Source organism: Balaenoptera acutorostrata, chromosome 21 (genome assembly GCF_949987535.1).
Source record: "Balaenoptera acutorostrata chromosome 21, mBalAcu1.1, whole genome shotgun sequence".
NCBI lineage: Eukaryota > Metazoa > Chordata > Mammalia > Artiodactyla > Balaenopteridae > Balaenoptera > Balaenoptera acutorostrata.
This window is the reverse complement of record NC_080084.1, coordinates 15,574,824-15,601,912: the sequence shown is the minus strand read 5'-3', so window position 1 is coordinate 15,601,912 and position 27,089 is coordinate 15,574,824. Positions and strand designations below refer to the sequence as shown.

Sequence of the window (27,089 nt, the reverse complement as noted above, 5' to 3'; positions counted from 1 at the left end):
TTACATAGTGTACAACCATGTATCAGTGTACATAAACTTTAATTCTCTTTATAGATGATGTATCTGAGGCGTAAGGGGACTTATAGTTTTCCCCAGGGTCACAAAGTATGGTATCGAGGGTTCAACATACGGGTCTTGCCTCAAGCTCATATATAACACCAGCTTCCTTCTTGTCTTCTTTGACCACAGCTCATCTCCATTTAGGAGAAATGATGGAAAGGATAAAGAAGGTAAGGTGAGAGATTAAAAGAAAGGAACTGAACAGTTAACGCAGGAGAGTTAAAGATACAAAACTGACTTCCAGAGCCTTCCCCAGTTTATCCTGTCATTTTGATTCTCTGTTGCTTATCCGGCCATTGATTATCATTACTTAAGTCTAATTTATTGCCTGATCCTGTGTATGTTTCAAAATATACATATAACCAAACATTAGTGGCTTTAGAATCTTAATTCAGACTTTGCCAGAAAAACTACATTTTTGTAGCACCTTTTCCCACGCCCTTTAAAGACCATTTTTAACACGATAATAAATACCAAAGCTGGAATCCTATGGGAACATGACAAGTTTAGTCCATCATTTCACCTTAACGTACCACTTTTCCTAACACTTCTCTCTTAGTTTATCAGTGGGTGTATTTATGAAGTACTTTAATCTAGATATATTCATGAACAAATTTAATAAACAAGAATAAGCCTTGTCATTTAAAGGTATTTCAAAAGTCATTTTGTTATATAGTAAATGTTTCTTAAACTTGTTCCACTTAAGTCCTTTTACTAAAATAGCAATTTAATTTGACTTCTGGCAAATACTTACTCCTCAAAGGTTGAGCTAAGTTTTGAATGTAGGGATTTTGCATAGAAGCTAAATTTAGCAATTAGCAGTCTTCCACTTCTAGTTCAAATCTAAGTGAACTTTTAAAAGTCTAAAATATATGGGCCTCTCTGAAGACCTAGACTCTGATATTAACAAATGCCAAAAGAGACGTGCAAACAGGAAACTATGTGATTCTTTTTTTAAATGTTTTAAATCATATAATCATTTTTCCACTTGACCCCCACCTCACCCCCAAATAAAAAGGATCTACAGTAAATCTGTGGAAACTTTAGAAATCTTTTTGTTTTTCTTCCCCACATCTCCCTATTTATATATTTTAAGTGCCACCTGATACGGCAAACAAATGTAAATGATGTCCTTTCACAGTTCACTGGCTTCCGCTCTGAAGTCATCTAAAATTCTGGAGCCATAATACAAACCATCAGATAAAAGTGTGAGAGTTTATACTTGGGAAACATTAAGTGCCTTAAAATGGTTAAGCGGAACCACAGGAGCATTTTTTTTTTTCAGTTTCTAGAAGGGATTGTGTTACTCCTTTAAGCAAATGAGTAATGAGATTTTAGTTCCAGAGAATGCACGCTCCCTGAGGAGACTGTAGGTAGGTACATCCTGGTACAGAGGAAGGTATTTGGCTCACAGACCCTTCTAAGGGCAGGTAGGTTGCTGATCTCAGGATCAAGCCAAATAGAGCTTCCACCTCTGCCACTGGTGACCGTCCCTCCAGCTGGCCTTCCCAGCCTCTCGCTACTTCTCTGTTGAATTCTCCCCTGAATACCATACAGTGTGTCAGAGTTCCTCAACCCTCAGGTGAAATGTATTGATTTGTTTAAAATATTTGATGGATTTAAGTCCCAGATTAGCAGCAGTTATTTTATTTTATTTATTTTATTTTTTGCTGTGCTGGGTCTTCGTTGCTGCGCACAGGCTTGGGGCTACTCTTCGTTGAGATGCGCGGGCTTCTCATTGCAGTGGCTTCTCTTGTTGTGGAGCATGGGCTCTAGGCACGCGGGCTTCAGTAGTTGTGGCTCGCGGGCTCTAGAGCGCAGGCTCAGTAGTTGTGGCGCACGGGCTTAGTTGCTCCGCGACATGTGGAATCTTCCCAGACCAGGGCTCGAACCCGTGTCCCCTGCATTGGCAGGCGGGTTCTTAACCACTGCTCCATTAGGGAAGTCCCTAGCAGCCGTTATGATAGCAGTTAAAATAGCTTTTTGATGAAAAGCTGTTTTTAATAGATCTCTGTAGTGGCCTGAGAAGAGCTCCATTGCCCTCTGGGTAGAGTCTCACCTCTTTACCACGGTGCCCCAGCCCTTTGTGATCTGTGCCTCAGCAATACACAGCCCCTGGGAGTCTGCGCCGGCAAATCATGTCCCCTCTTTGCCTCTGGGCTCTTTGCTTAGAGCGCCCATTCCCTGGCCATGAATTCAGTCCTTTTGCACATTAGCTACTTGTCCTGTAGAAGTCACCTTAACAGTCTTCTCCTCTGGAAAGCCTGTCTGACTATTCAAAGGAGGAATTAACTGCCCTTCTGGATTAACTGCCCTACTAGATTAGTCGCTGCTGTGGAACTGTGTTTATTCCTTTAGAGAAAACTCGTCATACTATATTCACTAATGTATTGAAATCGCTAATTACTCTCCATCTCCCCATCTGTAGTCTCTAAGTTTCTTGAGTAATAAGACTGGATGTTGTGGTAGATGCAATAGTATTTAATAAATACTTGCTAAATTAATTCTTGCTCCAGTTCTGCTTCTAACTGGCCAAAATTTGTATACCCTGCAACTTCCACCCAGCAACCTATTTTTAATCCCTGGGCTTCATGGTACAAGTCTAATCCCACTTTTACATGATAGTACTTCAGAATCTAGATTTCTGGCAGATGGTTCTCCAGAAAGAATGAGATATTCCAGAAAGAGTGATTTCTTATACATGGGCAGAACATACTTACTTGCTTGTAGAAGAGCTGTCACTGGGAGAAGACTGAAGGCTGGCTTTCCTTCTGAAGAAGCATAAGCAAAGATCTTACAGTTTTCCTTCTAACGAAGGAAGGAAGACAATACAGGTGATCGTGTAAATACAGACTTAAGTTGGATGATAGGTATAAGAAGTTCTTAAAAGTAAAGACATTCCACTGAGATCAAATTTTCAAGCTCAATTTTATTTTAATAACTGGGAAGCCTTGAAGTTGGCTCTGGAAACACACACAGCCTTGTGCAATCCATTCTGAGCCGTGTGGCTACCCCCGATTTAGACGAATTACATTCCGGGCAAGAGGAAGAACTGGTTTTAAAGTTCAGTGGCAAGAATAACTTTTTTCAAGAAATCATAACTAACTTTACCCAGCTAGAGGTGAGTTGTGTGGGGGGCATGGGAAGAAGGAAGGAAGGAGCAAAGGGAAATCCTTACTACAGTTAGGAGTTACCTTTGATTCAAAAGGCATTGGGAGCTACTGGAAATGTGTAAGAAAGGTAATTACCCAGCATTAGGTTTTGAAGGAGGTAGCTTTGTGTTTGGTACTTTCTCATCTCCCCAAATTAAGCATAATGATTAAAAATGCATCATCAGAAGTGCCAGGGTGATGATTCAGATAACGCTCTTTGGCTCCATCCTAAAAAGGGCATGTTAGCCTGTTTTTCTGACACATGCTCTCAAGATACTTTCCCAGTACTCCCCCCACCTCTATTTATTTCCAGCACCATTTGCCCCTTTGGACCTGATTCTCATCTAAAGATATTCCGAGTGTGGGAAAAAGTAACTTTTCCAACAAAACCTTGAGATAAATTATTGTAAACCCTCAGGCCAGCTTCTCGTTCTATGTTTGCAACAGGGACAGAGGAATTAACAGATGGAACGGTTCTGCGAGCTGGTGTGAGGTCTCCACACCACGGAAGCCTGGCCCTAGCCGTGTTCTCACAGCTGCCCTAAGGGGCCTCTTCTGGGGCTCCCAGCCTCACTCTAGATGAGGTGGTTCTTCCCCCAGCCACTGATTCTACAGGTCTCTGAGCTAAACTTCCCGTTCTCCTCTCTATTCATCAATTCTCATGAAAGGTCCAGAGACAACTCTCCAAACAGTCCTTTCTGTCTGTGAAACATTTGTAAACTACTGTCCTGTCGCCCACTAGCTGGCCTGCGGCCATTGGTTACATTCACAGCCTAGTCTTTTCATATTTTACCATCCAAGCCCCGCACAGTATGTGCCGTGGGCTTTATGATTTGTTTACCAGTTTGTTCCCAGCCTCTGCCTCCCACGCTGGGCCTCAGTACTGTTTGAGAAGAGAAAAACTTGGAGGGGACCCAGCACAAAGCAAATGATTGAAAGATTGGAAAGAGGAGTTGCTAAGAGAAAAGGATGAAGGAACTGGGTGGGTTTCGCTCTGAGAAGGAGATAGAGAGAGAGGTTGAGAAAGAATAGTCAGCAGCCCCTTTGCTTGCTTCATTTTCATCATAGTTACAATACTGTCCATAAAGATACTTTAAAAAATTGTATTGCTTGTTTAGTGACGGACTCTTTATATAGGATGTTACATTACTTAGGACAAAGTGGTCTGAGCTGCCCACACAGACCCTTCAATAGGATCTAAGCTGCCTGTGTTCCTGTCCCTCCTCTGATTTGCTATGAAATTTTGGTGGCGAAGAGAGGTGACCTGATGTTGCGTGAGGAAGGGTGGAGCTCCTGCGAGCCTGTCTGCCTAATGAGCTCCGGTTGGAGAACTAGGGCATTATTTTTCCTTACTATCGAGGTGGGTCGTAGGTCTTATACAGTTGTGAGAGCTGTTCAAACCTGGAGTCAACAGGTAGAGCACGTGTGATCTTTGGGAATCTTCAGGTATGAGAAGTTTGAAAATAATAGCGATTATAATAACAGCAGCCATTGCTACTCAGGGCATTTTGTTAAGCTCTGTATATTATCTCATTTACTCTTCACAACAACCTGTCACATAAATACAGCTGTTATCCTCATTTTACAAAGGAGGGATCAAACGCAGAGAGTTTTAAAAATATGTCCAAGGTGTCACATTTGGCAGACTGCCCGTCTGGGGTTCAAAAGCAGCAGGTCTGGCAGGCTGCAGAGCACAAGGTGTTTGTGTTTATTTAAACAGCTTTATTGATATATAATTTGCATACCATACAATTCACCCATTTAAAGAGTACAATTCAATGTGTTTTTTGTATATTATTAATTTTTTAAGTTGTGGTAAAATATATATGACATAAAATTTGCCATTTTAACCATTTTTAAGTGTACAATTCGGTAGTAGTAATTGTATTCACAGTGTTTTGCAACCATTACCAATATCTGTCTCTGAAACTTTTTTATCACCCAAAACAGAAACTAGCCATAAAGCAATAACTCCCTATTCCCTCCTCCCCACAGCCCCCAGGAGTCTCTAATCTGCTTTCTGTCTCTGAATTTGCCTATTCTAGATCATTCATGTAAGTGGAATCATGTAATGCCGTTGATGTCTGGCCACTTTCTCTTAGCTTAATGTTTCAAAGTTCGTTCATGTTGTAGCATGTGTTAGAATTTCATTCCTTTTTAATGGCTGAATAATATGCCATTGTATGCATATACCACATTTTGTTTAGCCATTCGTCGGGTCGATGGACCCTAGAGTTGTTTCCACCTTTTGGCTGTTGTGCAGAGCCCAAGTTTTAACTGGCATGTATACATTACAGCCTAAGCTGAGGACCACCCCAGGGTGGAATCTCCTGTCTTCAGCCCTGGGCATCACACCTTGTTGCAGCGAACTCTGCGTTGCACCAGCTTTTTCTAGTAGTATTTACAAGAGTCGGGCAGGTTTGGTTTCTGAAATACAGATCTGTCACGTGTCAGCTGTGGGAACAAGGACCGGTTACTCAGCTTCTCTCACCCTGAGTTTTCTCAGTCTCTAAGGCAGAAGCAGTAATACCTGCCCTTCAAGGTTATTTTGAGACACATAATACCTAGTAGCTGTGTTTGCTTGCTTGTTTGTTTTTAATTTTTATTGATGTATAGTTGATTTACAAGGCTGTGTTCGTTTCAGGTGTACAGCAAAGTGAATCAGTTATACATATATCCCCTCTTATTTTTTTAGTAGTTTTTTAAATGGGTCATTTGCTGGGGTTTAGATATTTTTCTTCTGTATAAAATTTAACAAATATAAAATTAAGAATATGTAAAATCCACTATCCAGAGATAGTCAAAATAATATCAATGAATATGTGTTATATCCACAAGGAGTTTTCTAAATCCTTTGCGTATCTCATTCAATTCTCCTGACAGCCTATGAGAACAGGTGCTCCCTTCCTCCTTCTCTTCCCCTTCTTTCTCTTTAATAATTTTCAGATGAGGAAGTTTGGCCTTAAAGAAGTTACTAACTTACCCCAGGTCACATAGCTAATAAGTAGCTCAAATCCTGGACTGCTAACCAAAGAATTGTGCCAATCCCTCATGCAAAGCATGTATGTGTGCGTTATTAAGGAGATTATACTATCCATGTTGTTCTGTAACCTGTTTTCTTTTTCACTTAGTGTTTTGTTAACATTTTCCCGTATTTATAAATGCAGATTTATCACATCGTTTTCAGTGGCTATAATAATATGCTGTTTTATAGGGTTTTTTTGGGTTTTTTTTTTTGTTTTAATTAATTATTTATTTATTTTTTATTTTTGGCTGCGTTGGGTCTTCATTTCTGTGTGAGGGCTTTCTCTAGTTGCGGCGAGCGGGGGCCACTCTTCATCACGGTGCGCGGGCCTCTCACTATCGTGGCCTCTCTTGTTGCGGAGCACAGGCTCCAGACGCGCAGGCTCAGTAGTTGTGGCTCACGGGCCCAGTTGCTCCGCGGCATGTGGGATCTTCCCAGACCAGGGCTCGAACCCGTGTCCCCTGCATCGGCAGGCAGATTCTCAACCACTGCGCCACTAGGGAAGCCCCGTTTTATAGTTATTTAACCAGACTCTAGATTTGAACATTAGGTCCTCCCCCTCAATTAAAAAGAAGCAAAACAATCCTCATATGACCTGCTTCATAATGCTTAACCAGCTGCCGGCTCTAGATTTGTGAGAGATCTCACTGGCACTGGGATGGCTTTGGGCATGTCCTCTCTACTGTTAAGGTGCTCTGGTATCTGACTCTGAAGAGGTGAAGCAAGCCCACAGACTCCTCAGCTCCTGCATGGATTGCCCACCAAGGCCCAGGAGTCACGCCGTAGCCAGCCAGCCTTCCTGCTGACTCTCTCATGTTTCCCTGGTTTTGTGTATCAGCGTAAAACTGGAAAAGACTTATTACGCTAACAAGCAACCTTTCAGAGTTGGAAGGTAATCTGGTCATCACAGACCTGAGATCCTCAGGAGACAGAGTTACATTTTCCCTCAGATGAAGAAGCTCAGTTAGCCTAACCCCTCCAGTTCTCCTTTGGTATTTCAGGGCTTCTAACCAGGTTAGGATGCCCTGTTCTCTCAGATGAACTCTTCCTGTCATTCACATCCCAAGAATGAGTACAATCTTCAGGAATGAGTGGAGGAGGGGGGATAGTATACAGTAGTGCTTGCCAAGTTTTTACTGTTTGTCTTACTGCAAAGTCAACAGTGTGACTGTTAACCTCCTGCACAATTAAGATCTAGGCTTTCTGTTATGGTTGTTCTTAAACTTTGTGCTTAAATCTTTCTGATTTTTATGAGGCAAAGAGATGGAGAAAAAAGGGAGAATACAATCTGGCCAGTCAGGGACTGAGGTGCATCAACTCCTAGAGCTGCTGTTGTAACTTAGTCCTGTTGTAGCCGGTGGCATTGGGTGACCGGGGAGCTGTAGATCACAGTTTCCAAAGGTACTTGGCCACTTTTATTTATGAGGTTAAGTGGACCTTTGAGCAGATCAGATTCTCTTAGAGAAGCTGAAGGGCAGTGAGACTTCTTTTAAAGGAAGCCTTGTGCTAGGAAGAAAGAGCACTGTTGTTTCAAAAATTAAAAAGTGAATGCCATGTAGTTAACAAAGCTTTATCTTCTAGTGATCATCAACTTTTTCCTGGTAATGAACAGTGCGTATGGGGCACAAAAGAATGAGGAAGACACATGAAAAGTTTTTAAACATGAAAAGTGGCTGAAGGCACACATTCCAGTGCACCACTGCCTCCTCCCAGCAGCTGCGGCCCCAGACAATTTGACGAACCGAGGAATTTTCTTGTAATTAGGATAGAGTTCCTATAGCAGAGACATTGTTTACACCCCCAGCTTGTGTCCTCACCTCCTTTCCTATATCAGCGTCTGTAGTTGTTGCTGTTGTTACGTAACACGGTGCACGATGCAGTGCACTTACTATACGCATCCCGAGCTCTCAGTTCCTTTTTATAATGAACCTATGTGATAGCCGGTATTTTTCTCTGAGGAAACTGAGGCTCAGAGGAATTAGATAAACTGTCCAAGATTGCACATCTAGCAACGTTTACAGCTAAGACTTAAAGAGGAGAAACACTGGTTTGACTTTCAGGTGAAACGTATTGAGTCACCTCTCACCGCGTTTCTGGAATTACATCATGTGTAATACTGATACAAGAAGGTCATTTGTTCTTCTCTTGTCCAGTCCTTTTCAGTCACCATTTGCTGACTCCCCGGAGAGTTTACACCTCTTCCAGCACTTTCCAGATGACAAATCGCATCCTCCTAACAGCCTGCCATCTTGAAATTAATAAGGACTTCCATTTCCAAATAGTTGTTTTCAAGTACATTCTTCTCCCCACCCAGGATCACCAAGATACATTCAATTAAATAGGAATTACCCTTCACGTTCGTAGATAATGGGGCCTCCCCCTGGGGCTCAGCATTACTGTCCCAAATTTGGGCTGGAGAAATCTCAAATGATGGCATTCACCTAGCATCTGGCCCACAGTTAGGTACTTAGAAAATATTTGTTGAAGACATTGAGAGAGATGTGATAAAATTTGAGAGAAAGTAGCCCTGACTAAATTGACATTTTTGCATCCTGTGGGCTTTATTCATTCATGCTGGCCCTGAACTGTATTTAAGAACTAGTTTAGTCTCTTGCTGCTGTTATTAACTGGACACTGCTCAATTATTTCATCCAGCTTGTGGCCTCATGGTTCAACCATCTTAGAAAAGATTTTATTCAGCGCCATCCTAGAGTGTGCAGGTGGAATTGTCCTTCAGTGGTAATGTGGGACCTGTGTCACCTCTGAGAGCACAGGGGGACCAAAGGAAGCAGTTCTTGCAACAAAAGTTTCCGGAAGGGCAGTTTTGTTTACACAAGTTTCGCTCTGAGGTCACTAGATTATAAAACTGGATGAATCAAGGAAGGCAAGTTCAGAGAAGATGGAACAGGAAAGCAACTTTCTGAGTTTTCTGTGTGCTATCAACTTTGTTACCCTTGGACAGGAAATGTTCTGAGTGTTCTGATAGCTTTGTTCCAATAGGCTTTTCACAGTTCACAGTAATTGGTGGTATGAGGCTTTTCATATTTTTAAGTGATTGATTTCTAGCCTCCTGGAAGAAATGTTAAAACACCTCAGCACAGAGAAACGTTGAAGCAGCCTTGGCCATATCCATCAGCGTTGTGGTGCTGAGATACCGATACTAAGTAAAGACAGTGATAGTGATATTTCAGGCATTCAGTTCACTTTTTAATACTATGAAGTGATGATCACCACAGTGTCATGAGGGTTAGATGTCCTTACTCTTTTGTGTCTTTCTCCTTATTTTCCAAGTACCATTCAGAGGCTGGAGCAGGAATAGTTTGGGAAAGCATGTTCATGTAGGGGCTTTTATGTCATTTACCACACCTGCGATTCGGCTACCATAGCCCCTGGGCTTTCTTTGACAGTCAGGAGGGGTAGTGGTGGTAGTAGTCAAGTGCCCAAGCCACCTCAGTCAGGAAGGTGATAAATGATACACACAGCTCCCTCTAAGTCAATTGATGTGTTCAATTTTATAATTGCAATTTGAACTTGAATTTCTAGGAGCCCAGAAACCTGCAGGCAAACCCTGCAGTATCACCTGAGAAACTATAAAATTTCTATCTGTTTATCTCTAGAGATGATGACATTTTACTTCAGTAGGTCTTTATCATTTCTGTTTTAGTCTGTGGGCTGTACCTTGTCAGTGATCGGAAAGGCCCCTTGAGAAACACAATGTTAGCGTAAGCTAGTGCCATATTTTTTTTTCCAAAAGATGGATACATTTTCTTGAGTTCTAGAAAGTATGCTTGGAACTTTTTGACATAGCCATGCATATTTAACTCAGAATTATTTTCAGGATAGCAAACTACAGACTAGGATTGATCTGACATGAGAGAAAACCAGAGAAGGAGGAAGCAGGGGTGACATAGGTTTTACGGGTGTGGCCCACACCCACCTCGCATCTGTGCAGCCAGGATATCGTGCTCTGCCGATGGCTTGTGAATATTCTCAACATTCCCTGTGGATAAATCAAGGGCAAATAGCCCAGGGCCAACCTGTGAACGTAGATGGGGATCCAGAAGGGTGGGTGGGGGCCGGGTAGGGCTGCTGAGCTGATAGCGCAGGAGAAGGGAAGGGATGAGAGCAGGAGCTCCGCTCAGACACACAGCTTCATTCAGAAATGCCTCACGCGGCCCAGAGGCCAGCGTGCTATCGTATGTGTGTGGATTTGTGTTATCTGTACTTTCAGGTATATTTTGAGGTTCTGCTTTATCAGTTCCCTAAGTCAGCTTCAGTCTCTTGAAAACTGACAAGTTATTAAAGTTTCTGCCTTTTTGCCCGGGAGCGGAGCCTGTGTAGAGTTAGACTGATATTTTCTTAAAAGTCAAGGGAATGTGCTAAATTTTAAACCATTTAGGTTATTTATTTCTCAATTTTAAATGCTCTTTTGTAAAATTTATTTATTTAAACTTTTTTTTTAATATATTTATTTATTTTGTTTATTTTTGGCTGCATCGGGTCTTCGTTGTTCCACAGGCTTTTCTGTAGTTGCGGTGAGCGGGGGCTGCTCTTCGTTGTGGTGCGCAGGCTTCTCATTGCGATGGCTTCTCTTGTAGAGCACTGGCTCTAGGCGCGTGGCCTTCCGTAGTTGTGGCATTCAGGCTCCGTAGTTGTGGCGCGTGGGCTTAGTTGCCCCGCAGCATGTGGGATCTTCCCAGACCAGGGCTCGAACCCGTGTCCCCTGCATTGGCAGGCAGATTCTTAACCACTGCACCATCAGGGAAGTCCTTTAATTTATTTTTAATATCAATATTTATTTATTTACTTATGTGGCCGGGTCTTAGTTTGCGGAACACAGGCTCTTTTATTTGCGGCACGCAGAATCTTTTTAGTTGCAGCAGGCGAACTCTTAGCTGCGGCACGTGGCATCTAGTTCCCTGACCAAGGATCAAACCCGGGCCCCCTGCGTTGGGAGTGTGGAGTCTTAGCCACTCGACCCCAGGGAAGTCCCTACATGCTCTTGATAGTTAATAAGTTACCGGCACTTGGAAATATCAATTAAATTTAACAAACTTTGATTGAATGTCTTGTGTGTGCCAGACATAAGTGCTGGGAGAAGGAGATTACAACTTGGGGAAGGAGAAAGCTACAGAAAGAGATCATTTTCAATGTAAGTAACAGGTGCAGTAATCAAGGTACACATGCTGTTATGGGAGGGGTGGGGAAGGGTATTTGGTCCATCCTGGATTTTTTTTTTAATACTAATTTAATTAATTAATTAATTTATTTGGTTGCACCAGGTCTTAGTTGCGGCTCACCGGCTCCTTAGTTGCAGCACGTGGGCCCCTTAGTTGTGGCATGTGAACTCAGTTGTGGCATGCATGTGGGATCTAGTTCCCTGACCAGGGATCGAACCCAGGGCCCCTGCATTGGGAGCACAGAGCGTTATCCACTGCGCCACCAGGGAAGTCCCCATCCTGGCTTGTTTAAGAGAGCAGCATGCCTTAATGGAGACTTCTCTTGGCAGTACCTGCTCCAAATAAGAATCTGGAAGTACGTTAGTTCAGCATTACTAACTGTCAATGAAGTGTACATTAAAATAATGGAGAGATTTTTTTGTTTATAAATTTGCCCTTTTTTTTGTTTAGTTTTGTTTTTAATAATAATTCCCAATACTGTCATATTAAAAGTTGGTAAAAATGTTTCTGTATCTATTGGGAATATATATTGAAACATTTCAACACAGCAAGATGTATCAAGGTCTTTAAAAATGCCCATCACCTTAGACATAGTTGTTCCACTCTTAGAATTTATCTTAAAGAAAAACAACGTATGCAGAGATTTATGCCTAACACAGCATTTATCAAAAATGATGAAGGTCTGCTAGATAAATGTACTAGACTAGCCACTGGGATAGCTCGGTGAGCAAAACACACACAGGCCCTGCACTCAAGGAGCTTATCGTTTAATAAAATAGTTCTGTAGATTATTTTTATAGACTAAATAGAGATGTATCCAGGCAGCAATTTCATTAAAAAGACACCTATGCCTGGCTGTGTTCTTGTAAACGTACCTCTCCCTTCCTCACTTTCTTCCCTCACCAGATAATACATGTATGCCCCCAAAAAGGTGAGTGGCAAGTGGAAGTTATGCTAAAATACCTTTTTTTTTTTTTTTTTTTGGCCACACAGCATAGCTTGTGGGATCTTAGTTTCCCGACCGGGGATCAAACCCGAGCCCTCTGCAGTGAAATCACAGAGTCCTAACCACTGGATCACCAGGGAATTCCCACTAAACGTTTTTTTTCCTTAAATGTTTTTTAAATGGAGGAAGAAATTTCTTTTCCTTTCTTTCTACTCCCGCCAATATTCTCAGTCAAGCACAAGTTGTTGACATTCCTCATCTACCATCTCTGTGATCCAAGCCTGTAATTTCTCGTGTCTTCTTTCGCCCTTACTTAGTGTTTATATATACATAGTATGTCTCCTAACTAGTTTTTGTAAAACTCATGTCAAAATTACCTTATGAATATACTTTTCTTTTTATCATAAATTTTAAAAATTAAGTATTCATTACATATCATCAGTGCCAGAGAAGCAGACCAGAATTGTCATGTTCTCAGAATAGCCTCTTGTGTTGTTCATCTGCCCTAAAGTAGTGTTTTGTTTCTTTTTTGTTTTTGAAGGTGGTGATCTGTCTTTTCTAACTTAGAAAATTAAGCTTTATGGTTTGTGGGGAGGATGTTTGGGTAGAAAAACCACCATCTTAACAGTGGGTACGACCGTGAGCTCTGGAGTCGCGCTGCTTGTACTCAGGTCATGGCTCCACTCCTCCCAGCCGCGTGGCCTTGGGCCTGTCACTTCATCGCCAAGCCCTTAGGTAGCATCCTGCTTTTGTGACTCAGAGTAATAACAGCAGTACCTCATAAGGCTGTTCTGGCGAATAAATAGGTTAAAGTCTGGGAAGTATTTTGCACAGAGTATGCACTGTATAAATACCCTTATTATGACCATTTGTTATGTGACTAGTCCCATAGATGGCCACACAGCCACTCTTATGTACAATTCTGAAATCCCTTTATAATTAAATTACCTACCACAGATGGAAAAGGCTGTTTGGACAGCAAAAGAGGCAGAAGAAACATTTTAACTGAGAGTGCAGTTCTGGACTAGAAAAAGAGGAAGAAGGGGGTGTGCTGTGTAAAAGGGGAGGGTTTATTCCTTCAGGGAATATTTATTGAGTGTCTCCTTTGCTCCAGACACTGGGGAAGGGCACATTAGTGAATATAGCTAGTAGTGTTCACTAGTAGGGAATAGCTAGTAGTGAATACATGAGAGTATTCTGCCCTCATGAAGCTTACCTAGGTCTCTAGCAGAGTGGAGCTGGGCGAATGTTTTTATGTGGTTTATGTAATATGAAACCAACGTTTCCTGGAAATAGAGCTCCTGTTAAACATCCAGATTTGATTGCAGTCAGTTTCTTAACGACCGGCTCTCAGAGAGACACCCTCAAAGTTCAGTTGCCGTGTCTGGGAAGGGAATTGCCTGGGGAAGCTCTGGGTGACCCTCAACCCTGCAGTTGCAGGTCTCAGGAAGGAAGAGCTATGAAAATGCCCCATTGTGATGAGCAAGAGTAGATAACAGTGGTGACTTCAGTCAACTCCCCGAGGAACAGTTTTCTTCCAGCTTATTATTCTCTGGGTTCCCTTCAACTCTCAGATCAAGAGTCAGATCCTTTTAAAACCATGGGTTGGAAGGTATTTTGGCATGGGACCAGCTGCACAGTAAGGAAAGAGCAGGACCTTGAGAGCAGTGACTGCTCGGAGGCATGGCAGAATATCATTAACTGGGGGGGAGGTGACTCTGGGCCAGTTGAATAAAGACCAGCTTGCTTCTGGAATTTCCTTGGCATATTTTGTTGGTCTGGGTTTGCCTGCAGGTTTCAAGGGTTGCTCTAGGAATGTGTGTTATGAGAGAAAAATGTGAGTGGAGAGATAGCGGAAGTTATTAGGAAGGCAGTTTAAAAGTCCAAGTGGGAAGGAACATGCATTTGGGTGGTAGATGTAGGGATGGAAGGGAAAAGATAGTGAGAAAGGCACAGAGGGAATGTAATCAGTGTGGAGAGGCAGAGAAGTGAAGGGTCTGGATTCTGGACAGAGATGACTTTGGTCCACGCCCTGGTTCTGTCGGTTGCTGTGAGCCAGTGGGCTAGGCATTGAACCTCTGTGCCTCTGTTTCCTCATAATGTAAAGGGGCTGGTGTTAGTACCTTCCACAAGGGACACTAGCACAGTGAGTGACACATAAGATATGCTCCATAAACATGAGCTACTTTACTACTGCTGTTATCCTTTATTGTATTAGCACTTAGCAGCGGTTTGGATATGGGAAATGAAGGAGGCTTTGGACCTGAATGAATGGGATAAAGGGATGTGGAGAGGTACGAAGAGGAATTGATTTGTGAGTGCATTTTTGTATGAGTTGACTTGGATGTGTTTAGGATGTCTGCGTTGGAGTGGAAATCAAAGCTGTAGATTTATGAATTATCCTAAATAGAATTAGTAATTGAAGCAAAGAAAGTGGCCAAGGACGGGATTAAAGAACAGGTAGAGTGGAGGAGGGCTGAACACAGACTTGATTTCTCCTGGTGTCTCCCGCACTTAGTACGGTTGGTTCCCGGTGCAGAACACAAAAACTACAGTCGTGATTTGTGCTGAGTGGTGCTGAACACATCCTTTGAGATTTTCACCGAATCTTTTTTTAAAAACATCTTTATTGGAGTATAATTGCTTTACAATGGTGTGTTAGTTTCTGCTGTATAACAAAGTGAATCCGCTATACATATACATACATCCCCATATCTCCTCCCTCTTGCGTCTCCCTCCCACCCTCCCTATCCCACCCCTCTAGGTGGTCGCAAAGCACCGAGCTGATCTCCCTGTGCTATGCGGCTGCTTCCCACTAGCTATCTATTTTACGTTTGGTAGTGTATATATGTCCATGCCACTCTCTCACTTCGTCCCCGCTTACCCTTCCCCCTCCCTGTGTCCTCAAGCCCATTCTCTACGTTCACCAAATCTTTTGATTCTTCCCCTACACTTACCTTCTTGGAGAGCTAATGAAGTATGTGACTTTTTGTGGGAACCGAAGGTTTTCTAGGGCTGTGACAACAAATTCCCAGCAAAATTGGGTGGCTGAAAACAACAGAAATGTATCCTCTCACAGTTTAGGACGACAGGAGTCTGAAATCAAGGCATCCGCAGCGTTGGTTCCTTCTAGAGGCTCTGAGAGAGGAACCGTCCCATGCCTCTCTCCTAACCTCTGGGGGTGCCGGCAGTCCTTGGCGTTCCTTGGATTGTAGATGCATCATTCCAACCTCTGTCTCCATCTTCACCTCACCTTCTTCTCTATGTCCTCTCCTCTTCTTCCCCCGTTGCGTGGCTTGTGGGATCTTAGTTCCCCGACCAAGGATCGAACCTGGGCCCTTGGCAGGAAAAGTGTGGAGTCCTAACCACTGGACCACCAGAGAATTCCCCTCTCCTCTTCTTATAGGGACATCAGTCATTGGATTTACCCGACCCCCCAATCTAGGATGATTTCATCTTGAGATCCTTAAATAATTCCAAAATTTCTGTTTTCAAAAAGTTACATTCTGAGGTTCTGGGCAGGCGTGAATTTTGGGGGGAGGACACTGTTCAGACCTCTGCAGGAGCTATGTGCACTTTGCTCTGCCTCAGAAATGGGGAGTGGGCTGTATTCTTAGCCCTCACACCAGAAGAGCATGTCCTAATGGGATAGCCCTCAAAAGAGTGGGCCTCTTAAGGCTGGTTTTTCAAGGGTTTACTTAACAAACTTGGATCAACTACTTGCAGAGGTATGTGAGTAGGAGTTGATTGCTTAACAGAATCCTTGATTTATTTTTCTTTGGAATTTTTCATCAATCTTGGGTCTTCTGTGTCATGGCTGCTGTTTTCTCTGGCCAAATTCTTCATCTCTCAGGCAAGCTCTCCTGGAGGACGCTGTCCCTGAGTTTGTTCTAGTAAACTGAGTATGCTAAAAGCTAGAGATGAAGACCACCTGCTCTCCAGGAGCCTGTCACCACCACCAGTAGTGGGGACGTCCCCATGTCAGGGAGGACAGGATGCTATGTGACAGGGAGCCTGAACCATGAGACATGAGACCTGGATTCGAATCCCAGTTCAGACACTATGAGTTAGCTATGAGACCTTGGATAGATCTTTTCTCATCATTAAAATGAGACACCCATCCTTGCCCGTTTCTCCAGAGCTTTTAATGAGGATCCGGAATAATGACGTACAAGCTCTCAGCAGCTGTGTATAAAAAGTATGAAAATAGGTGTTATTAAAACAGGATTGAAATGTAATCTTATTTAAAAAGTAGCACTTGCATGCTCTCACATTCATCCTCTTTCAGTACCTATTTCTCTCCCACATGGAAATGAATTAACGTAGAATTTGTTCATTTCCTCCTGAAGGGCAAGGTATTTTTTTTTTCTCCATTCATTTGATCAGGTATGAGCAAATGGTTGATTTCTTGATACTTTCTGGTGGTAGGCACCGGGGTCAGCAAAGAGTGAGAACTTAGAGCCCTAGAAGTAACTACTGTGAAGGCGAGGTGCGGAATGCAGCAGAACGCAGAGGGTACTGATTGCTCCCAAGAAGGCCTGCCTCCCCTCCCCTCCACCCCCAAGGAAGTGACATCTAAGTGGAATCCTTTGAAGAATGAATAAGAGGTGAAAGGAAAGAACACTCCCAGCAGAGGGAAAAAGAGTGTACTAGACCTAGAAGTGGCAAGAGAACCATGTACGGTCAAGCCAGGACAATGGCTGATGGATCCTAGAGCGGGAGGGAAAACCAGGTGAGAGCCGGGGCTGGAGAGGTGGGCGATGATGGCGAGATCATGCGGGGTCTTCTAGGCCATGGTCACATCCTGTCCAGAGAGCAAAGAGAAATCATAGAAAGGTTATTTAAGCAGGAGAGTGACATTACTAAATTGTGTATTCTGAAAGTTGAGCCAGGTGCAGTGTGGCGGCCAGGAGGACCTTTCCGGTAATCCAGTGATGGGAGTTAGGATCAAAGTGATGCTGGGATAGATTCAATAGGACCTTGGTGAAAGATTGACTGTGAGGGAAGGTGGGGTGACTTCCAGGCTTGGGCAGCTAAGCAGCATCTTTTACTGAGATCTGGAACCAAGGAAGACAGGCCATTGGAAGGAATGTGCTTCATTTCGGACGTGTGGAGCATGGGATCGCTGTGGAATATTTCCAAATAGAAATCTCCAAGAGACAAAGTAAATACTGACTTCAACGTCCTTGGACCTTGTGTTCGCAACTATCGTAAGGTTACGTCCATTAAAGATTCTCCTTGTCCCTCTTTATCTCAGTTGTTTCTAAGAGTCATTCATCTTTGTCCGTTTCAGTGTGACCTTAGACTGGAAGCGTCGCCTGTCTGCATCCTTGTTTCCTCATCCAGATGAAAAGGCAGACTAGGTGATCTTCATGAGCTCTTTTGGTGGTTTAAACATTCATCAGACTTTGCGGTTCTTTCTTTTCAAAGGGATTGGAGGTTGGAATTGGGGAAGTTTCTAGTCTTTGTTGGTTAGAATTCAGTTTGAACTCTCCTGGTTTGCATACTCTTAGGCTAAGAAAAAGGCCTATTCAGATGTATATTATGAGCCCTCAACAACATTATCCTCAGAGGTGCAAAAGGAGAAAAGGATGTAGCCAGATCTGGCGCCAAGGGAAAGGATTGACCCAGCCTCTCAGGAGGGTCAGATTAGGCCCAGACAAAAGCCCTGGCCTTCTGATCTCTTTCTGCCCACTGGGGCCTGGCTCGCTCTGGGTGGTCAAGAGCCTCTTTTGTTAGGGGACCTTAACCCCCTCCCTGACTCCAGTTCATCCCGGTGGGCCTAGGGCAGCCAACTTTCTCTTCTTTTTTCAGCCTTCCCGTCCTGTTAAGTCGGAGCAGGCTGAGCAGTGACCCCAGAAGGTGAAGCCCACCTGAGCTCTGCTGGCACCTGCTCCTGCCACCGGGGAGTCGTACAGAGGGCTTGTGCTGTGGAAAACCTGTCTCAGCTGCTGTAATTTTCTCAAGACCACATTAGCAACAAAAAAAGAGCGTACAGACGCAAAAAGCTTATGCAGCTCACTACCCTCTTCCATCAAAGGAGAGCGTGTACCATTTGGGGGCGTCTGCAGCCTCGTGCTGAAATGCAGGCGTCCGTGAGGGCTGCTTTCGCACCGGCGTGGTCCTGACCCCGGCCGGCTGCCTCGTGCTGAAATGCAGGCGTCCGTGAGGGCTGCTTTCGCACCGGCGTGGCTCTGAGCCAAGCAAGGGATGTCAGGCTGGGGCTGCTTTGACCCTCCAGTTCCACTCACAAAACAAGTCCGGGATTATCGCTGTCGTTAGCATTTTCTCTCCTGGAGTGTTTCATTCATTTGTTCAACAGATACTATGTAACAGGTACTATCCTGAGCCCTTGGAAAGCAAAATGCCTAACACTTGACTCAAGCAGCTAATAATAGAATAAGAAAGACAAGTCGGAAGATAACAGTGGTTCTCAGACTTCAGCATGCATCGGAATCACCTGGAGGGCAGAATTTCTGGTTTAGTAGGTCTGGGGTGGAGCCCAGAACTTGCATCCCCCTCCCCCACCCCGTGCTCCCAGCTGCTGCTGATTTTGCTGGTGCTGGGAGCACCTGTGCTGGTGGGAAGCTATGGCTTGGGAACACGGGGGAGGGAGTGAATAGCTCCACCTGGGTTGTTTACCTTTCTTCCTGTTATTTTACCTGCTGTATTGCTTGGGTCAGATGTTTACGAGGCCATTAAAGCTCTCCCAAGTTCTCCCTGGGCCCTCCAGGGGCTCAGGGTACCTTGGCCACTGAAGTTCGTCAGGAGAGCCTATTTCGTTCCCTCCCAGGTGTTTCCTTGTTCCTTCTTTCTTCCCCACCCCCTTCTGGCTACTCACTGCCCACCCACCCGTCCTCTCTCAGCTGGGTTTCCAGGAGCTACAGGAATGAATTCAGACTTCCGAGATTTTGAAGAGGAGCTTACTTTAACAACCGGTCCCTGGGTGAGAGCAGCTGTAGGAGCGGTTTTAAAGCTGTTTTCTCCGGAACCCTCCTGTACTTTCTGGGGACTCAACAGGGGTGGAGGTCCTCCAACCATCCCCACGACCACCAGCAAGTCAACCCAAACCGCTGCACTTTTAGTAAACAGGAGTTTCTGGGGAACACGTTTGAAGAAAGGTTCCATCGCTTTTATTTTTCACTTTGAAGATTCTTGCTCAAAAACACTTGCTCTTGTTTGAGCCTGCCTTTGCTCCTTTTTTTTTTTTTTTTTTTTGGTGGATATGACAAATACTGCAAGGGTTGAGAAATTGTAGATCTAGTTCCTATGGATATTCCTTCAGTTCCTCTAACAAAGAAAACAGTGGTGTATCTTTAAACAACTTGTAGGATTTTCTGTCGGGGACTGTTCAGTACAACAGGCATTACTGCAGGCTAAATGCCAGGGTCAAAGCTGGCCCAGGGGTGCAGACTTGAGTAAGACTTGGCTCCTGCCCGCAGCACGTGCCGTCAGTAACCCGCTCCCCGCCGTCCTCTCCCAGTTCTCACCAACACAGAGCATTACCGCTGACATATTTTGGGTGCATCCTCCTCCTCCGGACCGTGACTCCAGATTCCATCCTGAGAGGAGATGGAAGAAGGGGTTTATCCCGTGTGCGTTTCCCCTAGTCTCTTTTAGGCCTCTGCTTCACTACCTGACTATGTGCTATTACTCTGCAGCTTTGGGTTTAGAGGATTTGGAAGCAGGCCCCCATTCAGCTGGGCTAGGTTTTATGCAAATATCAATCAGTGAGTTGTCTCCAAGCATCTGTATAGGCCCAGTGTGAAGTCATGCTTTAGGATAAAATGTGGAAATGTATGGAAATCATAAATTCCATCAGGCTGAGATTGAAACCCAGACTCTTGTCTCTTTAGGATCAGATATCTTAAAAGACACACATTTAAAAACCTTTCTAAAGGAAGCTGCAGGCCAAGCACAGCCCCTCTGATGCTGTTGATAGTCTTGTGCTGTCACAGTAGGGCTGGACGAGCGTGGGCTAAGAAATTAGTGTGTGCTAGGTCTTGAGACTCTTGCCTTTTTAAAAAAAAAAAAAAAGATTCAGTGTCTTAAAATAGCATGGTAGCTGAAATAACAATAACAGCAACAGTAATAGCTTGCCGTTCCTGAGAATGGTTGTTTAAAATCTGAGGCATTGGTTCTGGCGGTAGTTGGTTTCCACGAGCTGGGCTCTCACAAGAGTTGTTGCTCTTAAGGGATTTCGTGTGGTCTCATCACGACGGGAAACACGGGGGTCCGTGAAGCGTTCTCTTAGCCCCTCTGTAAGGAATTTCCTTACAGAAACTGCAGACACCTACACACCCTAGAACTGGAAGTAGGTGGTATAGACCTGATCGTTTTAAAGAGGGCTATGATGCTGGTATTTCCCTCTCCAGATAATTACCATTAGTCTGCTCTTTGGGCCTAGGCTTCCCCGCCTAGATGGACAGGCCATCTGTGTTCCCATCACCAAGTCTTGAGGTCGTTTCAACTGCCTTGTTGAGAGAGGGAGTCGGGCGGCCACGTATACGACCCCACCTTACCGGCATCCCCAGCTGCCCCCTGACGCGTCCTCATCGGCCGGCTCTGGACCGTCTCTCAGCCCGTTGGAAGCTCTTGCACGCGGGCGGGCGACAGGAGCCGTGCGCACACCCTGTCCGCTGGCGCAGGCGCGCACGGCCTCAGCTGCCTTCCGCTGGTTCTGTAGAGAGGTCCCCACATCACACTCAGCAAAGCGGTTTTCTGTGTCTAACCCCCTTCCCACGCTGAAAACCCTGCCCTGGGTCAGAACTGGGGGAGATGGGGGAGACCTAGAATGCAGGCCTGCTCTGGCTTTAGATGGTGGGAGGGAGTGAAGAGACTCTCTTGACCTTGGGTCACGTGCACTGTACACTTCTGGGGCGTCCTGAATGGCACAGGCACTGATGGCTTTACCGGGTCACCTTTTCCTGACTTCCTCGGTGGTTCTGGGGAGCATCTGGGCCTACTTGATGTCAGACTTTGACAGGTGATAAAAGCACGTATCGAGATCGCTGCTTCACGGGTTCCAGGTTCAGAACTATTGACTGAGGTTATTTTTGCCTTTGCTGAGACGCTCCCTTGTGTGTTTGCTGTTACTTTAATGGGTTGCTTCCTGATCCATTCTGAGGCCTGGCAGTTGCCCTTCAACCTGGCAAACTGCGGCTTGACCTGAGTGGAATCGGAGGTCCACGAGGACCATTTAGACCAGTCAGTTGGCGACATGACTCATCTTTTTTCCCCTAGAAAATAAAATCTGTGTAAACAGCAATTGTGAACATCCTTATTTGGATCTCTGGAGCTTAACTTTAACCAGCATGCCCCAGGCTTTGCACTTCCATTCTCTGAACTTTTAACACCTTAAATGCCCTATAGGCACAGTGTCTGGCCTTGTGCTTCTAAACAGAAAAGGCTTGATGATCCCGGTATTTGTCAATGGTAATTATGCTGATTAACAGAAAAGTCCTCCAGTTCTTCTGGTCTGTCGCCGTCCTGCCGGTCAGCCACTGTTCTCCCAAAGGCTCTGCAGTGAGTCTTCATGGGAGATCGCCTACTGGTTCTCTTTCTTCCTCTTTTCCTCGGAGGACCCCGTTTGCTGTTTGGTGCAGGAAGTCCCCACTGTTCGTGGGTTCCCCCGAGCTACAGTTGGAAAGACATCAGAGTGTCCAGGGTGGAGCCCGGGCCTGAGATCTCAGCAGGCCAGACAGGAAGCAGATTTCTTGCTTTTTTTTTTTTTTTTTTTTTTTTTTTTTTTTTTTTTTTTTTTTTTTGTCCATTTTGTATTTACCATTCTCCTGCTTATTAGTGTTTGGGGGACCGAAGCCAACAGGTTATTGAAAGAATGAGAGCGACTTGACTTCTGACATTGATTGGGGCTCGGGGCTACACTGGGTGTTTTGTTTCTGATTTGAAGCCAGCTGTTTGGTAACCACTAACTCTTCCCTTATTCTTTTCTTGCAGATGAGCTCACAGTGCCTGCACTTTACCCCAGTAGCCCTGAAGTGTGGGCCCCGTACCCTCTGTACCCAGCGGAGCTAGCGCCTGCTCTACCTCCTGCTTTCACCTACCCCGCCTCACTGCATGCCCAGGTAATTCATACCCATCGGCCACGACTTCACTCCACCAGCAGCCCTTTCAAACCTGGTTCCCCAGGGCACACCATACAACTAACCCCTATCCAGCTAACAGATCCGCCTTCAAGAGATTACTGATCCCCTCTGAATCAAGCTGACACTCCTCCAGGACTTCCGAGGACCGTCTGACAGCAATGATATCACCCACTGCCTGATGTTTGCCCCCAAACAACACCTCTCTCTTCCTTAATGATCTCACCCTCATATCACACACGAGAGCCTGGGCCCAGGTCACCTCCCCAGCCAGCTAGAGGGTGTCACGAGAGCAGAGACGTGTGTGCCTTGTCGTGGGGAAGGGCTGCAGAGGAAGGCGTGCGCTTGTTACAAGAGCTACCTGTCTGCGTGTGCTCCTGTGTACTGAGATCTCTTCTCTTGTGTTCTGGGAGCTCTAGGGACGAAGGAGCAAGCTGGGAGCTATCGTGTGCTGTCATTACATATGTTAAAGAAGAGATTAAGGGTTCCTTTTTTCCATTTTTAAGAGACCCTGTAGAAAAGGAGGTACAATATAGTGTCTTAAATGTAATTATAGGTCAAGGTAGAGGTATCTCTTCTGACCAGCTTTCTTTCTTAGTTAAGAATAGCCTGAGCTTTATAAACAAACTCCGCTGTTTCTTCACAAAGATTACTGTCTACATACCAACCCTTTCTCTTCCCTTGGAAACGATGTTTCTCTTAGCTTTGCTTTTAGTACAAGTAGTAGTAATCAAGGTTAGGATTCAGAGCGATGATCAATAATAACAAATAAGATAGAAAGAATACAGCTTTCATTTGTCTTACTGCATGTGTAACTCCTCTAAAAGCAGGAAAGCCTGTTTTTAAAAAAATTACCAGCCTGAACAGGTGGGGTTTTTGTTTGTTTTGCTTAGTGTTTGTGTACCAGGCTGGATGAAATAAACAGCTTCCCAGAAGACCCTTCTGAATTAAAAGTCTTATGTCGTACACAACTTACTGTGTTGTGCAAGACACCTACAAGGGGCCCCAGCGAGGGTCTCCCAGGCAGGCCATGGGGTCGGGAGTGTTCTTAGCTGGACCTCCTTCCATTCTCTCTCAGCTGAGCTGTCGATGCCTCGTATGTGCGCGGACAACCCAGCTTCCCAGGGACCATGCAGGCAAACTACCAAGAGAAGGCCCTGGTGCCTGGGCCTCAGAAGTGATCACCCTTTGTGTTGGAAGAAGGGGGTAGAAAGTAGTACAAGTAGTGAGGAAAAAGGTGGTGGTGGTGAGAGTATTTGGCACAGAAAACAAAGTAACAGGGGTTCTTCCGAGACTGATGACCCAATTTCTGGATTCGCTGTGCTTTCTGCTTTTCCTTCCCTGTTGCTTTTTCCACCTTTGTCCGTGTCAGTGCTTGGTCACCCTTGCAACGGCAGGTAGCAGGGGAGGGCAAAGGGAAAGGGAAAGGAAACGGGCTGATACCTTCTGCTGAGTTATCAGAATGCTCGTAGTGACCTTAGATTATTCTGTAGATGCCTTGGAGCAACTCAAAAAGTCCCCTCTGTTTGTGGCCCACCCCTGCCATCTGGGGATACGCGATCCACCTCTTCCTCTTCCTGGACTGCCTAGATACAGGTCAATTGACAGCTGAGGCAAATGTTAATAATACCATGAAATGGTGCCAAGTTTGCCTAGTCGTCTAAATATCCATGGCTTTTGGTTAATCAGCACCAAAGCCTTTCACCACTGTCCTGGAAAAGCAGGAATTGACAGTGGCCAAAAAAGACTGCGAATGGTGGCTTTGGGCCGTGATGTCTGGGTAATTTGTCCTTTCTTCATTCATATAACGGATGAAATCAAAAGTCATTCTGGGGATACGGTGGGAGAAGGAGCTAAAAAGTCTTAAGAGATCAGAAAGCCCAGGCCATCGTGAGAAAGGATGAGGAGAGACAGTGCCAAGATTCCATGGACTCAACCGTTACGCTTTACTGGGATGTATCGCCCATGGTGGTACCTTCCCCGTGAGCTCTTCCTTGACCTTGAGGCTTTCCCAGCCAGGAATCCACCTGGTACTGCCGCGTCAGTCCTAGAGTTGGTGGGACTCTCTTCTGATACCAGTGAGACCCTTGTGCTCAACCCCACTTCTTGTTTGGGGTCATTCCCAGTGCAAGCTTGGGTTCTGTATCCTAAAGACTGATGAACAAATATGGTCATTTAAGTGTCTTTGTCCAGTGTGAGAATCTTAGAATGAACTGGGAGAGGCTTGACAGATCAGCTGGTCTGACCCATTTTACAGATGAGGAAACAGACTGGAGAAGAGGAGACAGTTGTCCAAAGTCGCAAGTGGCTCTGCCATGACCAGAGCCAGGCCACCTGACTCCCAAGCTCTTTCCACACCTCAGTGCTGGCTCACCAAAGACTAATCCTTTGATGGAATTTTGGAAAGGCCTTGCTCCAGTGACTCCTTGGATCTTTCTTCTCTAACTAGATGAGAAGCCTGTAAGAAGAGACTTGGAGACAGAGACGAGGGGATCAGAACTTAACCTTCACCCAAAGGGCCTGACAGAATTTTTATTAACTGGAGGTAGAGCAGAGGGGAGACCAAAATAGAGCATCCTCTTAGTGGCTAATTCCATTTTTGTTTTGGAAATCGTATTATGTCTTTGGAGATCAGCTTTTAAATAATTTTGCTTTTCTTAGTGATGTTGTGCTCTGTTTTGAGACGTGGATTTTTTTTTTCTTCTAGTGTTTCTCTCCTGAGGCAAAGCCCAACACACCTGTCTTTTGTCCACTTCTCCAGCAAATTAGATTTGTCTCTGGGAATGTGTTTGTAACATATCAACCTACTGCAGACCAGCAGAGGGAGCTCCCATGTTGAATTTGCTTGTTAGCTATTTCTTCCCCCTTTTGCAAAAACTATTTCTTGGTAACGTTTGAGATTTCAATAAAAATTTTAATTAGAGAAAAAACGATCTCAAGTAGACTGCAGCGTTTTGTTTTCATGCTGATGCGATTTTGGAGCTAAGATGTTATCTCAGATTTTGGGAGAGCTGGGCCCATGACACTCAGTATACCTTATATGCGAGAAGGACTCAGCATCCCAGGGACACTTGGTCCAGAGCCGAGGCCTCACTGCTGCTCGTATCTTCTTGGGCTCCTGAACCCTCAAGAGCTGCATATTGGAAGATTCTCATTCTAGCATCCATGTGTCACATCTGCCAGGAGATCTCGCTTCAACAAGGGTGGAAGTGTTTTCCAGTCTGTCTGATCCAGAAGGAAGGACCCAGGAGAGACAGAAACTGTCATCAAAAAGGAATTGCATCATATTTCTACTTCTGCCCAGCTTCCATCTGTGGTCGCGTGCCTCCATCTCTAAATTCAAGATGCTTATGTGACATCAAATCCCATTTTTTAAAGAATTATTGGATAACGTAATCGGACTGTAAGCTTCAGTACTGCCTTTTTACTTTTAGGGACGAAAGAACATCTATTTCTAAGAGCATCCGATTTCTAAGAAGATGGTTAACATTGTAAGAAATGATCATCCTGCTTACTTTCACCGTCATTGGTATTCGAAGTTTATTAAATATATTATGTGAGTCCCTGGGAACAGCAGAGGAAGGTTTCATTCACGACTTTTAGGAAAGTTACGCCCCGAAGAGAATGTCCAGGCAGTTCCTTTCACCTCATATTCACACATCTCAGCTTTTTAAGTCTGGGTTCATTTTTGCTTTTAGTCCTGTTGCTGCTGGGGCTAAGAGAAAGCCAGTAAAATGCACTGTCCTCACGACACTCTAGAAACAGTACTATTTACCCTTGACCAGCATCATACTGTTGGGCCTGAAACTTGTGCAGGTAAGTAGGACTGAGAGAGCGAGTCCTGACTGCCCGTCCCTTCCTCAGAGGCCCCAGTGGCCCCGAGGAACAGCAGACCTTCTCCCAGGGCTGCTGGGCAGCTTGTGACCAGAATGCATCACCGGCACGTAAACAAAAGGCTTTAAAATCATACCACGGACTTCCCGGGGCAAGACGTGCCCCTAGGGAGGTCCCTTGTGACACACTGGAAAAAATTTAAAGGCTAAACCTAAAACAAATACCAGAATGAACCATGGGAGAAGACACAGGCAGATAGGGAAGCGAGATCGTGGAGGAGAGAGGGGCCTAGGATCGTGTATGGGTGGCCTGACTGCGGGGCCCCCGGCCAGGTGTTGGCGTTCACTGTGCAGCTTCTAAGAACTGCGTTTGTGAACTTCTCTTTAAAGCACATCTCATTAGGCATCTCCTCTGTCCCTGTGCCCCATAGCGAATACTGAGATGAAGAAGGAGGAGGAGGTCCGGGCCGGCGTCAGTCTGGTTTAAGTCCGGAGCCGGGGAGAGGTAGCGTCTCGAGGGCGCGGGGAGCAGGGCGGCCGTGAGTGCGGACTCGGGCGAGCACAGCCCCGGCGGCAGGGCGGCCGTGCTTCCCACCCAGGCGCGTGTGGGCACCCGGCTCGGGAAGGACTTTGATTTCTCAGCTTCTCCCTCCTGTTCAGAAGGCGGTAGCCAGTGCTGCAGGGGTGGGCCCGTGAGCAGAGCCCACGGGAGGCAGCTTGCGCCCCTCACCCGCCGGCCAGCCTGTCGGAGGGCGGGGCGGGGTCGGGAGATGCGCGCCCGGCTTGTGCG

The 27,089-nt window shown here is 45.2% G+C and overlaps 1 protein-coding gene across 4 annotated transcripts in view; it reads left to right on the top strand.

Annotated features, from left to right (window-relative positions):
• RBPMS (RNA binding protein, mRNA processing factor) overlaps positions 1 to 27,089 on the top strand; it is a 191,749-nt gene that overhangs the window by 142,583 nt on the left and 22,077 nt on the right. The window contains exons 6-7 of one of the 4 annotated variants that reach the window (XM_007174057.2): positions 22,321 to 22,448; positions 25,174 to 25,399. The exons of 1 other annotated variant lie outside the window; for it this stretch is intronic. In XM_007174057.2, coding sequence (XP_007174119.1) covers positions 22,321 to 22,448; positions 25,174 to 25,305 — 260 coding nt within the window. In that variant the 3' untranslated portion in view covers positions 25,306 to 25,399. 2 more of the 4 variants (XM_028164481.2, XM_057537486.1) reach the window with 2 other exon arrangements.